Source organism: Schistocerca gregaria, chromosome 7, assembly GCF_023897955.1.
Source record: "Schistocerca gregaria isolate iqSchGreg1 chromosome 7, iqSchGreg1.2, whole genome shotgun sequence".
In the NCBI taxonomy this organism is placed as follows: domain Eukaryota; kingdom Metazoa; phylum Arthropoda; class Insecta; order Orthoptera; family Acrididae; genus Schistocerca; species Schistocerca gregaria.
The window spans coordinates 456,970,645-456,983,719 of record NC_064926.1 but is presented as its reverse complement, the minus strand read 5'-3'; the positions used below and the strand labels follow the sequence as shown (position 1 = coordinate 456,983,719).

General features: G+C 41.5%; 1 protein-coding gene across 1 annotated transcript in view; it reads left to right on the top strand.

The window, feature by feature from the left end:
- LOC126281364 (DDB1- and CUL4-associated factor 12 homolog) overlaps positions 1 to 13,075 on the top strand; it is a 115,384-nt gene that overhangs the window by 36,686 nt on the left and 65,623 nt on the right. The window contains exon 3 of the mRNA XM_049980278.1: positions 470 to 682. Within this exon, the coding sequence (XP_049836235.1) occupies positions 470 to 682 (213 nt within the window). The remainder of the gene's footprint in view (positions 1 to 469; positions 683 to 13,075) is intronic.

The following is a 13,075-nucleotide window of genomic DNA, read 5'->3' as shown; positions in this document are numbered from 1 at the left end:
GCCCATTTTGACCTATAAGGTTGCAGCTCTTTATTAGTTTGTCAGTGATAGGACTGGAGGGAAAATAGTTGGAAAATGAAACTTTGAGTTTGTTTGTGAAATGTGTCCCAGTTAAGGAAGGAAGTTCAGTGTTCAATATATCATTAATGATGAAATCATCAGACTTGAGTCACAACAATGATCTGCTTCTCAATTTCATTAAAGAAGTGATCCAGCTGCAGTTCAGAGGACAGAATTTTTGTGCCAGTATGTCAGGAAAAAATTATTTTTGTAGGCAATCCTTATTTCATCATGTAATTTGGAATTATGATAAATGGCCAGATAACAAAAATGAGGGAGTGCTGTGTGCAACATTCAGTTCTCACTGTTGTTTCAAGAGAGCAAAAGCCTGTTTTCATCTTTTGTGTGTTTATAATGGTAGAGTATTGTTTGTTCAAAAAATGATTCAGAAATATGCTTCATTTTTCAGTTGATGGTCTATGATGTTGTTAAACGTCAGTTGGATCAGATTCCTTCCTTGCAAGGTGTTCGAAGTTCAGCAAACCAGCAGCAAGATCAACAATGTGGAATCCATGCTGTGCAGATAAATCCATCAAGAACATTGCTTGCAACGGGAGCCCACAGCTCAAGTGAAATAGCCATATATAAGCTGCCCACACTAGACCCTGTTTGTGTGGGAGAGGTTTGTATACATATTCTGCGGAAATACCTCTTATTCCCCAAAACCAGAATGCATGGGAGTACCTGTGGGGAGGGGCTGGGGGGGGGGGGGGGGGTGTCCAAAATAACAGGAATTTTCTTACAAAAAACATTTCCTTTATGTTTATTTCCAAATACAACTTTAATTTCTTTCCAAGCCATTAGTGCTTATGCACTTGTCAAAACATTCACTCCAGTATGAAAGCACCTTTTAAGCTGTGCCCTCTGCCTCTTTGGTACCTGCTAGCAATGTAATGACATTGTGTTTTTTGTAATCAGCAGCAAAACTCTTTTGATTTGAAGCCCCTTTTCATTCTAGCTAATAGGAACGAGTCCACAGCAGCTAAATCTGTCAAATAGGATGTATTAGTCAAGGCAATTATCTTCACTGAAGTGAACACTAAAAGCCATGTGCATGGGAGTAATACATTTTTCAAGAACCACTCATCAGAATTCTCCAAAGATCAGATGGAATAGTTAGTTTACTGTTTTGAATTCTGAGGGTATGATCCCTTTGACATAAAAAAAACAAAGAAGATCAGCATCCTCACATTCAATTTCACCTCATGAGCTTTCCTTGGATGAAGTGAACCAGCTGTTCACTTTATGGATCGTACCATAGCTCTTTGTCATTCACTGTGATGATTTTGTTGGAAAAAAATTAGGTCATCTTTAAATTTGTCCGTTGTTTCACAACAGCCTTGAAAGTGCTGATCTGTTTAATACTGGTGAGAAGTTTGGCTAGAAACTTTGCTACCACTCTCCACATTCCTAAATCAGTGTTGAAAGTGAACTGAACTATGCAATGGACAACCTGGATAAATGCTAGAATTTGTCGATTGTCACGAGTTGATCTTCTCTGATGAGACTGTGAATTTCCTGATAAGTTTTCCGAATTTGCATAGTCGAAGGATGTCTGGAATGAGGATGATCTTCAGTGGCCACAAGAAAAACATTTGTACACTTCAATTCTACTAAGAGCCTGTTCTTTGTGTTCTGTTTGTATCATCACAACAGTTTACGTTATGTTCTTGCCGATTAAAAAAACAAAATTTCACAGCTGCACATTGTTCTTGAGTTGGTCATTTCTGTGTCATGACTGCACTACACAGCCATAATACAAAAAATTACCACAGAAACTTTGCTTTTCATTATCGGGTGATGTCACTTGGCATACTGAGCCAGGAGGGGTCCTTCAATAGATTGCTAGAAACTGCTAATGTCACAACCTCGTATTACAAGTATATGATGGACAGTGTTTAGATTCCAGTTACTTTTGGTCCCCCCCCCCCCCCTCCCACCTTTCCTTTCCTTTATTTCCTTTGTGTGTGTGTTTGTGTGGTTTTCAGTATGAAATAGTCTTCTGTTTCATTTTGTAACTCATCAGCTTATGTTTGGCAAAATTCTCTGAAATCTGCCAAAGACAAAAAATGTAAGATGCATCCAGAAAATTAACACATCCACTTCCAAGTGCATTTGGGTTTTGATTTTGACATACTACTCTGAGAACTGTTCTTCCTGTCTGCTTTAGATGTTTTAGCTATGGTAATACAGAAGTATGAGATTTTTTGTGGAAAGAAAAGCACTTTCATGCACCAAGCACATTATCAACAGGAAATAAACTTGCACAGGTCTCTACTTCCACAGCTTGTTATCCTCCTCACAGAAGAGAGATGCTCTTCTTGACCAAAAACTGCCTGAAGAAACTGTAACATATGCATAATGTTACACATAAAAATTGTGTATGGATTTAAAAACAGTGCAGTAAAACATACCTGGTTGTAGGAGGAGATCAAAAGTGAGGAAAACAAATAAAAGGTCATATAACTTTGTCACACTACAAATATGCACAATCCAATGTACATTTTGCCAGTCATTAAAATTAAAGCATCACTTTGCAGTGTTAAAGATTGTTTAGACCCTCAGGAGCTTCATGTTTATTTCATAGCACCCCAGAATCTCTTTTCATGTGCCAGACAGACAATGAGAGACAGACAGAAATCTGCTACTGATTCAAGGAACATAAGCGTCACAAGCAGCTCAAGGACTCAAGTAAATTGATGCTTACAAAGTTTTGCTTTATATGTAATTGCAGTGTGGCATTTTGTGTGAAAAACCTGGAATTCTCAGAGAATTGGATATTACCTCCAAAAACAGCAAAATTCTTAAAGACTCAAGGGATTCAGGATGACAGTTCATTGATCAAAGAAGAGGCATGGAGTCGTTTTGTTACAAATCACTATGTGGTATCCTGCATTGAGGGAAATTGGTTCTGAAGTTATAATGTAAAGAAACTTGTAGCAGTGGAGTAAGTTGTAATAATACAAAGGTGGTTTGAAAAGTTCTCAGAATCACCATGAGAGAGTGCCATGTCAGTGCCCTTGGAAGAGAACTGTGGCAGTGACATGGTTCTGTTGTTCCTGTGTAGTGATTGCGAAGGTGGAAAAAATGAGCAGAGATTAAGTACTTCATGAAGGAAGGTATGAAAGCAAAGGACACTCATACCAATTTCCAGAATACTCTGGGGGACTCTGCGCCTTCATATTCAACTGTTGCCAAATGGACAAATCATTTTAAATTTGGTCGGCAGAACTTAGATGATGATCCGCGCAGTGGTCGGCCAAGATGTGTCAAAAACTCATGTATCAAAGCGCATGAGAATGGACATACTGGAACAACGTTTGGCCTATTTTTGGAGAAACTAACAAGATTTTTTGCACCAGTTTGTGACCACAGATGTAACTTGAGTGCACTGATACATCCCAGAGACAAACAAGAGTCACAGCAGTGGAAACTTGCTGATTCTCCACCACCAAAGAAAGCAAAGCCAATTCCATTGGCAGTAAAGGTCATGGCATTAGTGTTGTGGGATGCGAAGGGGATTCTGTTCGTAGATTATCTCCCCAGTGGGCAAAACAATTACTGGAGAATACTATGCTAACCTCCTGGACAAATTGCAACTAACAGTACGAGAAAAACAGCCAGGTTTAGCTAGGAAGAAAATCATCTTACATCAAGACAATGAGCGCCCGCACAAATGTGCCATTGCCTAGGCAAAATTATACAAACTAAGGTATGAATTGTGCCACGCCTGCCTTATTCATCTGATGTGGCTCCGTCAGACTTCCATCTCTTCCCAAAACTGAAAATTTTTCTTGGTGGATGAAAATTCATTTCAAAAGAAGAATTGATAGCTGGAGTTGTCCACTATTTTGCAGGCCTGGAGGAAACTCATTTTTGAGATGAGATCAAGGCACTGGAACATCATTGGAACATGTACATTAGTCTACAAAGAGACTACATGGAAAAATAAAAAAAGTTTCAGTGATGTAAGTACTTTTTTTCTATTCCGTTCCGAGAACTTTTCAAACCACCCTTATAGTAAAAGCTGTTGTCTGTATTGAGAAATAAAGAATAATAATACGGGGTCTGACCACACAGTGTCCATTCCATGGTTGTTTGCAAAGCCAGTTGTTATAGGCTTGATGTGTGATGGATCAAAGAGAGTACTGTGAGTAACAGTAGTCTGATTAAAATTATTTGATGTCTGCTACTTCCCACTACATTGTTGCCACATTGTCTACCAGATGCTGCTTGGTTGTGGGTAACACACAATGTGTCATTTCACAAGTGCTGTTAAGGGGTCTGCACACATTCAGTATTTATTGACAATAATAGTTTGAAGTGCCTTCAATTTGTTGAAGCAACCCTCACTCTATCAATAATATTGTCAATTGGAAACACGATTTTGCAAGTTAAAGATACCAACTACCCAAAAGAAAGCATATGCTGCAGTAATTTTAGTGATAGCTGGCCAACAGCAGGAAAGAACGAGAAAGAAGAAACAAGTCTGACAGAAAAAAGAAGCAACTTCTTTTATATTAATTTACTGACTAAATTCATAACTATGGCAATGAAATATGCCGTAATTTATTTTTGTATGAGTTCTTCATCTTACAACAACTTATTAATGTTAATGTGGCAAAAACAGAGCAACAAAATTTGTTAACGAGAGAGGCAATTGCAGTCGACAAGAGATTGAGTGTAACGGATTTATAGGAACAGATAGGTCATTCAAATCCTTGAAGTTTAGTGATGTAATATGAGCTAACACAATTATCATTAATGTTCTTGAAACCTGTAAAGTGGTTACATCTGCCCCACAATGACATACTCAGGTAATTAACACATTTTTTTCCATCTTGTGGTAATTTGGCAAGGCTGACATGTATTTTGAAGCCTTTGCATATATGTATGGTGAAGCCCAATTAAGTAAGCAATGCCGTAATGTCTGCTCCTTTGACCACCTTAAAGTGATAAACATGAATACTACTCGGAGTTCTAATAAAAGTGTTCTGCGTTAAAAAGGCTACTTGAGAAATTGAATCTGAGAGGTGTTATGCTCAGAGGTGAACTGGAAACATAAACAGTGCACGCTAACACTTTGTGGCTGGTTCATGGAGCTCTGCTGGCATTGAATGGCAAATATTGTCAAACTGTCAACGCTTGACCTCATAATCTCATTATTGACATTACTGAGAATATATTTGGGGCCATCACTGCTTGTCAATATTTCTAGTATTTACAGTATGTAAATGCTCAGTCACAGGTGGTCAATACATTGACAGATTGACATTGTTGAATGTGTGTGGGCTCATTTACTTATTTCTAATATAGAGCAATGTTGGCAGCGGCCACCATGGAGTATGACGGTAACACAAGATACTATGTCGACATCTGATTTAAAGTGACTTACGATTGAACTGCTAACCTAACCAAAATGATGTACAATATATCTAAGAACTGGCGGCCAACAACTTGTAGTCGAACTACTCATCATGCTCACTTTGTTCATGGCGATTAAAGCTAACATCTATTAGCAAACTTAAGACAATGCTAAAAGCACACTATAGTTGAACTGATGGGTTACATATTATAGGTGGCATAGACAGAGCATATAGAAATAAACTATACTGTTTAAAAGAAAGGAAACATTTTTTATCTAAATACCTCCACTGATTTCCGTCTTCAGGAAACTGTGGAGTCCTAAAGAGGGTAGGTACCACTCATTTGAGTTTGGCCTAAGCCAGTGAGGTGTGTGCATTGCTGTCGCTGCATGCTACACTTTCTCGGCCGAGGAGAGCTTTAGAAGAAGTTCTGTGTTGTGGGTGCCGCGAGAAGCAAATTGTCGTATGTTGTTTTCACAATGCCAGCAAATTGATGTGTTCTGCACCCAACAGCATAGGAAAGAAGGACTAGCAGAAGAAACCTGCTGCCACGAGGGGGCCCTTCGGTTGTGTGACTCACTGAGTCTGCCGACCAAGCAAGGAAGACACGAGAAGACGAATTACAGTCTGTTCCCCTTTGTACGTCATATGGACAGTGCTGTTCGACTTGATGACGACATGTGCCAAGAATGATGTGGTCTACAAGTCTGTCAACACAGACTCACTGATCTGCATTCTGGCAGCAAACCTGACTGATCACAGGGCGATCAAGAGCGCTGTGGCCAGTCAAATCGTCAATGCGCCGCCGTCACGTGAGAAGCTGCCATCGACAGGGAAGAAGAAGATAACCAAGGCACTCTTAAAGGGGCTGCCTTGTGCTGGGTTCGATAACACAACTGCAAGGTTCCACACTGAACGAGCAAGGAGAGGGCACTGCTGTATGCTGTTATTGTGCAAACAGCCGACGGCGAGGGCGACATCTTTGGCTTGCGGAAGCTGCTGGGCCAGCGGCTCTCTCGACTGTCATGGACCCCCAGCCCTGGTGCTTAAAGTGCCAGGGCAAAGACCATTTCGCAAAGTACTGCCGCAACGCGGTATGGTGCGTCAAGTGCTCTGTCAAGCACAGCTGCCACGCCTGCAACTCACCAGAGAAGCTTAGCTGATTTGCGCCCGAGGCCTGTGTCCAGCAGAAGGGGTTCGAACCCCTGCGAACACTCTTGCAACCTCACAGAAGGGTGTTCGGGTGCCTGCCCCATCGACCGCCCTAACAGCACTGCAGGGGAAGGATGGCAAGAAGACAACTGTCACCCCAATGGTATCAGTGGTGATGCCAACATCCGTGGGAGCAGCCCCCGCAAGGGATTGAGAAGTCAAAATGGCAATCTACATCGCTCATGTGTGAGAGAATGGCCTGGAGCTGTCCGATGAAGCATGCTGAGCAAGCAGAGTTGCTCAAGCAGCAGCTGCGGCAGAACTGCGCCACACAGTAACAGGGGATGCCGACCAACCACGAGCTGCTACCATTGAGCACCAGCCTGATGATGCTGTGCCAAGTCACTGATGACATGGCACAGCAGAGGGCACAAGGCAACGCACTGCATTGCCGCACCGGACTCCTTTTATTAAAACGACCAATGGCACTGACGCTGTATCTTCTTGCATGATACCTGCTATTAGCATAACCTACCCTTGCATGAATTGTCGCAGTCAGCAAGTCATCCGCTGCCTCTCTCGCTACCCGACCTAACTTTCGCAGAGGTTTTTTTCCCTTGGCTCTTGCCTTGGTACTTTTTTCCCTCTGCCCTTCAAACTGCTACCTTTCATTAGACTTTCGGCCCAATCTGTCTCCAGATGAGCGCATATAAATGGTTAACCTTAACCAGATGTACGCAGACATTGCAGTACCCACATCCTGCAACACCCTCACTTTAGTGAAAACTAACTCCTATGCAGAGATGGCAGTAGACATTTTGAGTTGGCCATCATGTCAGTGTTGGTGTGTAGGGGCTCAACCCCCCCTTTTTTATATAAAAAATTCAAAATTGCTGGAACTTTGTGAAGCAGATGAGCAGCTGGAAGCAGTAATAAGTTTTCTCATTCCATCAACATTGTACAGCCTGAAATGTTATAGTATTTAAAACTGATACTTTGCAGAACCAGTTGCAGTGGTGATTTGTTGCCTTAAAAAAATTTGGCCTCACCCACTGTTGTGTGAAGCTCATAAATTGTAGGTTCATCTCTGTTACGATAATAATTGTTGTATCTGTAATGCCAAATCACTTGTTATGTGAAGGGATCCAGATTTTTACACATTTCTGAATACTTCTCTTCCTGTCTGGTGTATAAAGACAGGAGGGTCGTGCTTTGCTTCTCTCTCTCTCTCTCTCTCTCTCTCTCTCTCTCTCTCTCTCTCTCTCTCTCTCTCTCTCTCTCTCTCTCTCTCTCTCTCTCTCTCTCTCTCTCTCTCTCTCTTTACCAGTATGGAACATGGTCAGCTCACTAACCATAACTGTGGCTGCAGTACTTCTTTGGAAACTTAAGAGATAGGTCCCCCATTTTCCGCCTCCCTCTCAAGACATCCTCAAATGTTGCACATGAGTTGTCACAATTGTCCTTTAAACACATATCCATGCTCAGCTTTCTTTCTTGTTATGTTTGTGTCCTAAATCCTGGGACTGTCCCTTATCTTTCGCTTTTCATCAGACATGACAACCACATCAGGAACAACACACACTACAATGGTAATGAAATACACAGTGGAAGTGAACTGACCATTTGTTGTGACAGTTGGCAATGGTGAGCAGTTCGGACATGATGTTGAGCAGTCTGATTGGAGGAAGACAGCTTCAATCCATGAAGTTCCAACTCCTCCTCCTCCTCCTCCTCCTCCTCCTCCTCCTCCTCCTCATCATCATTTAAGACTGATTATGCCTTTCAGTGTTCAGTCTGGAGCATAGCCCCCTTATAAAATTCCTCCATGTTCCCCTATTCAGTGCTAACATTTGTGCCTCTTCTGATGTTAAACCTATTACTTCAAAATCATTCTTAACCGAAACCAGGTACCTTCTCCTTGGTCTGCCCCGACTCCTCCTACCCTCTACTGCTGAACCCATGAGTCTCTTGGGTAACCTTGCTTCTCCCATGTGTTTAACATGACCCTACCATCTAAGCCTGTTCGCCCTGACTGCTACATCTATAGAGTTCATTCCCAGTTTTTCTTTGATTTCCTCATTGTGGACACCCTCCTGCCATTGTTCCCATCTACTAGTACCTGCAATCATCCTAGCTACTTTCATATCCGTAACCTCAACCTTGTTGATAAGGTAACCTGAATCCACCCAGCGTTCGCTCCCAAACAACAGAGTTGGTTGAAAGATTGAACGGTGCACAGATAACTTAGTCTCGGTACTGACTTCCTTCTTGCAGAAGAGAGTAGATCGTAGCTGAGTGCTCACTGCATTGGCTTTGCTACACCTTGCTTCCAGTTCTTTCACTATGTTGCCATCCTGTGAGAATATGCATCCTAAGTACTTGAAACTGTCCACCTGTTCTAACTTTGTTCCTCTATTTGGCACTCAATCCGTTTATATTTCTTTCCCACTGACATTACTTTCGTTTTGGAGATGCTAATCTTCATACCATAGTCCTTACATTTCTGATCTAGCTCTGAAATATTACTTTGCAAACTTTCGATCGAATCTGCCATCACAACTAAGTCATCCGCATATGCAAGACTGCTTATTTTGTGTTCACATAGCTTAATCTCACCCAGACAGTCTATTGTTTTCAACATATGATCCATAAATAATATGAACAATAGTGGAGACAGGTTGCAGCCTTGTGTTACCCCTGAAACTACTCTGAACCATGAACTCAATTTATTGTCAACTCTAACTGCTGCCTGACTATCCATGTAAAGACCTTTAATTGCTTGCAAAAGTTTGCCTCCTATTCCATAATCTTGTAGAACAAACAATAACTTCCTCCTAGGAACCCGGTCATATGCCTTTTCTAGATCTATAAAGCATAGATACAATTCCCTGTTCCACTCATAACACTTCTCCATTATTTGCCGAAAGCTAAAGATCTGGTCCTGACAACCTCTAAGAGTCCTAAACCCACACTGATTTTCATCCAATTGGCCCTCAACTAATACTCGCACTTTCCTTTCAACAATACCTGAGAAGATTTTACCCACAACGCTGATTAAAGAGATACCTCTGTAGTTGTTATATTTTTTTCTGTTTCCATGTTTAAAGATTGGTGTGATTATGGCTTTTGTCCAGTCTGATGGAACCTGTCCCGACTCCCAGGCCATTTCAATTATCCTGTGTAGCCATTTAAGACCAGCCATTCCACTGTATTTGATGAGTTCTGACTTAATTTCATCCACCCCAGCGGCTTTATTGTACTGCAATCTATTGACCATTTTCTCCACTTCCTCAAATGTGATCCTATTTCCATCATCATTCCTATCCCATTCTACCTCGAAATCTGAAACATTACTGATCGTATTTTCACCTACATTGAGCAACTCTTCAAAATATTGCCTCCATCTGCCCAAGGCATCCACAGAATTCACCAGCAGTTTTCCTGACCTATCCAAAATACTTGTCATTTCCTTCTTACCTCCCTTTCGAAGACTGCTAATTACACTCCAGAATGGTTTTACAGCAGCTTGACCCATAGTCTCCAACCTGTTTCCAGTCTTCCCAAGATTTCAGCTATCACATAATTTTAATCAAACTATTTTTTTTTTTTTTGGGGGGGGGGGGGGGGGGGGTCATCAGTCTACTGACTGGTTTGATGCGGCCCGCCACGAATTCCTTTCCTGTGCTAACCTCTTCATCTCAGAGTAGCACTTGCAACCTATGTCCTCAATTATTTGCTTGACGTATTCCAATCTCTGTCTTCCTCTACAGTTTTTGCCTTCTACAGCTCCCTCTAGTACCATGGAAGTCATTCCCTCATGTCTTAGCAGATGTCCTATCATCCTGTCCCTTCTCCTTATCAGTGTTTTCCACATATTCCTTTCCTCTCCGATTCTGCGTAGAACCTCCTCATTCCTTACCTTAGCAGTCCACCTAATTTTCAACATTAGTCTGTAGCATCACATCTCAAATGCTTCGATTCTCTTCTCTTCCGGTTTTCCCGCAGTCCATGTTTCACCACCATACAATGCTGTACTCCAGACGTACATCCTCAGAAATTTCTTCCTCAGATTAAGGCCGGTATTTGAGATTAGTAGACTTCTCTTGGCCAGAAATGCCTTTTTTGCCGTAGCGAGTCTGCTTTTGATGTCCTCCTTGCTCCGTCATTGGTTATTTTACTGCCTAGGTAGCAGAATTCCTTAACTTCATTGACTTCGTGACCATCAATCCTGATGTTAAGTTTCTCGCTGTTCTCATTTCTACTACTTCTCATTACCTTCGTCTTTCTCCGATTTACTCTCAAACCATACTGTGTACTCATTAGAATGTTCACTCCGTTCAGCAGATCATTTAATTCTTCTTCACTTTCACTCAGGATAGCAATGTCATCAGCGAATTGTATCATTGATATCCTTTCACCTTGTATTTTAATTCCACTCCTGAACCATTCTTTTATTTCCATCATTGCTTCCTCGATGTACAGATTGAAGAGTAGGGGCAAAAGGCTACAGCCTTGTCTTACTCCCTTCTTAATACGAGCACTTCGTTCTTGATCATCCACTCTTATTATTCCCTCTTGGTTGTTGTACATATTGTATATGACCCGTCTCTCCCTATAGCTTACCCCTCCTTTTTTCAGAATCTTGAACAGCTTGCACCATTTTATATTGTAGAACACTTTTTCCATGTCGACAAATCCTATGAACGTGTCTTGATTTTTCTTTATCCTTGCTTCCATTATTAGCCGATGATGCTTTTCCGAAAGTCAGATGGTATGTCGCCAGACTCATATATTCTACACACCAACGTGATAGTCGTTTTGTTGCCACTTCCCCTAATGATTCTAGAAATTCTGATGGAATGTTATTTTTCCCTTCTGCCTTATTTGACCGTAAGTCCTCCAAAGCTCTTTTAAATTCCGATTCTAATACTGGATCCCCTATCTCTTCTAAATCGACTCCTGTTTCTTCTTCTATCACATCAGACAAATCTTCACCCTCATAGAGGCTTTTAATGTATTCTTTCCACCTATCTGCTCTCTCCTCTGCATTTAACCGTGGAATTCCCGTTGCACTCCTAATGTTACCACCGTTGCTTTTAATGTCACCAAAGGTTGTTTTGACTTTCCTGTATGCTGAGTCAGTCCTTCCGACAATCATATCTTTTTCGATGTCTTCACATTTTTCCTGCAGCCATTTCGTCTTAGCTTCCCTGCACTTCCTATTTATTTCATTCCTCATCGACTTGTATTTCTGTATTCCTGATTTTCCCGGAACATGTTTGTACTTCCTCCTTTCATCAATCAACTGAAGTATTTCTTCTGTTACCCATGGTTTCTTCGCAGCTACCTTCTTTGTACCTATGTTTTCCTTCCCAACTTCTGTGATGGCCCTTTTTAGAGACGTCCATTCCTCTTCAACTGTGTTGCCTACTGCGCTATTCCTTATTGCTGTATCTATAGCGTTAGAGAACTTCAAATGTATCACGTCATTCCTTAGAACTCCCGTATCCCACTTCTTCGCGTATTGATTCTTCCTGACTAATGTCTTGAACTTCAGCCTACTCTTCATCACTACTATATTGTGATCTGAGTCTATATCTGCTCCTGGGTACGCTTTACAATCCAGTATGAATCTCTGCCTCACCATGATGTACTCTAATTGAAATCTTTCCGTATCTCCCGGCCTTTTCCAAGTATACCTCCTCCTCTTGTGATTCTTGAACAGAATATTCGATATTACTAGCTGAAACTTGTTACAGAACTCATTTAGTTATTCTCCTCTTTCATTCCTTGTCCCTAGCCCATATTCTCCTGTAATCTTTTCTTCTACTCCTTCCCCTACAACTGCATTCCAGTCGCCCATAACTATTAGATTTTCGTCCCCCTTTACATACTGCATTACCCTTTCAATATCCTCATACACTTTCTCTATCTGTTCATCTTCAGCTTGCGACGTCGGCATGTATACCTGAACTATCGTTGTCAGTGTTGGTCTGCTGTCGATTCTGATTAGAACAACCTGGTCACTGAAATGTTCACAGTAACACATCCTCTGCCCTACCTTCCTATTCATAATGAATCCTACACCTGTTATACCATTTTCTGCTGCTGTTGATATTACCCGATACTCGTCTGACCAGAAATCCTTGTCTTCCTTCCACTTCACTCCACTGACCCCTACTATATCTAGATTGAGCCTTTGCATTTCCCTTTTCAGATTTTCTAGTTTCCCTACCACGTTCAAGCTTCTGACATTCCACGCCCCGACTCGTATAACATTATCCTTTCGTTGATTATTCACTCTTTTTCTCATGGTAACCTCCCCCTTGGCAGTCCCATCCCGGAGATCCGAATGGGGGACTATTCCGGAATCTTTTGCGAATGGAGAGATCATCATGACACTTCTTCAACTACAGGCAACATGTCCTGTGGATACACATTATGTGTCTTTAATGCAGTGGTTTCCATTGCCTTCTGCATCCTCATGTCGTTGATCA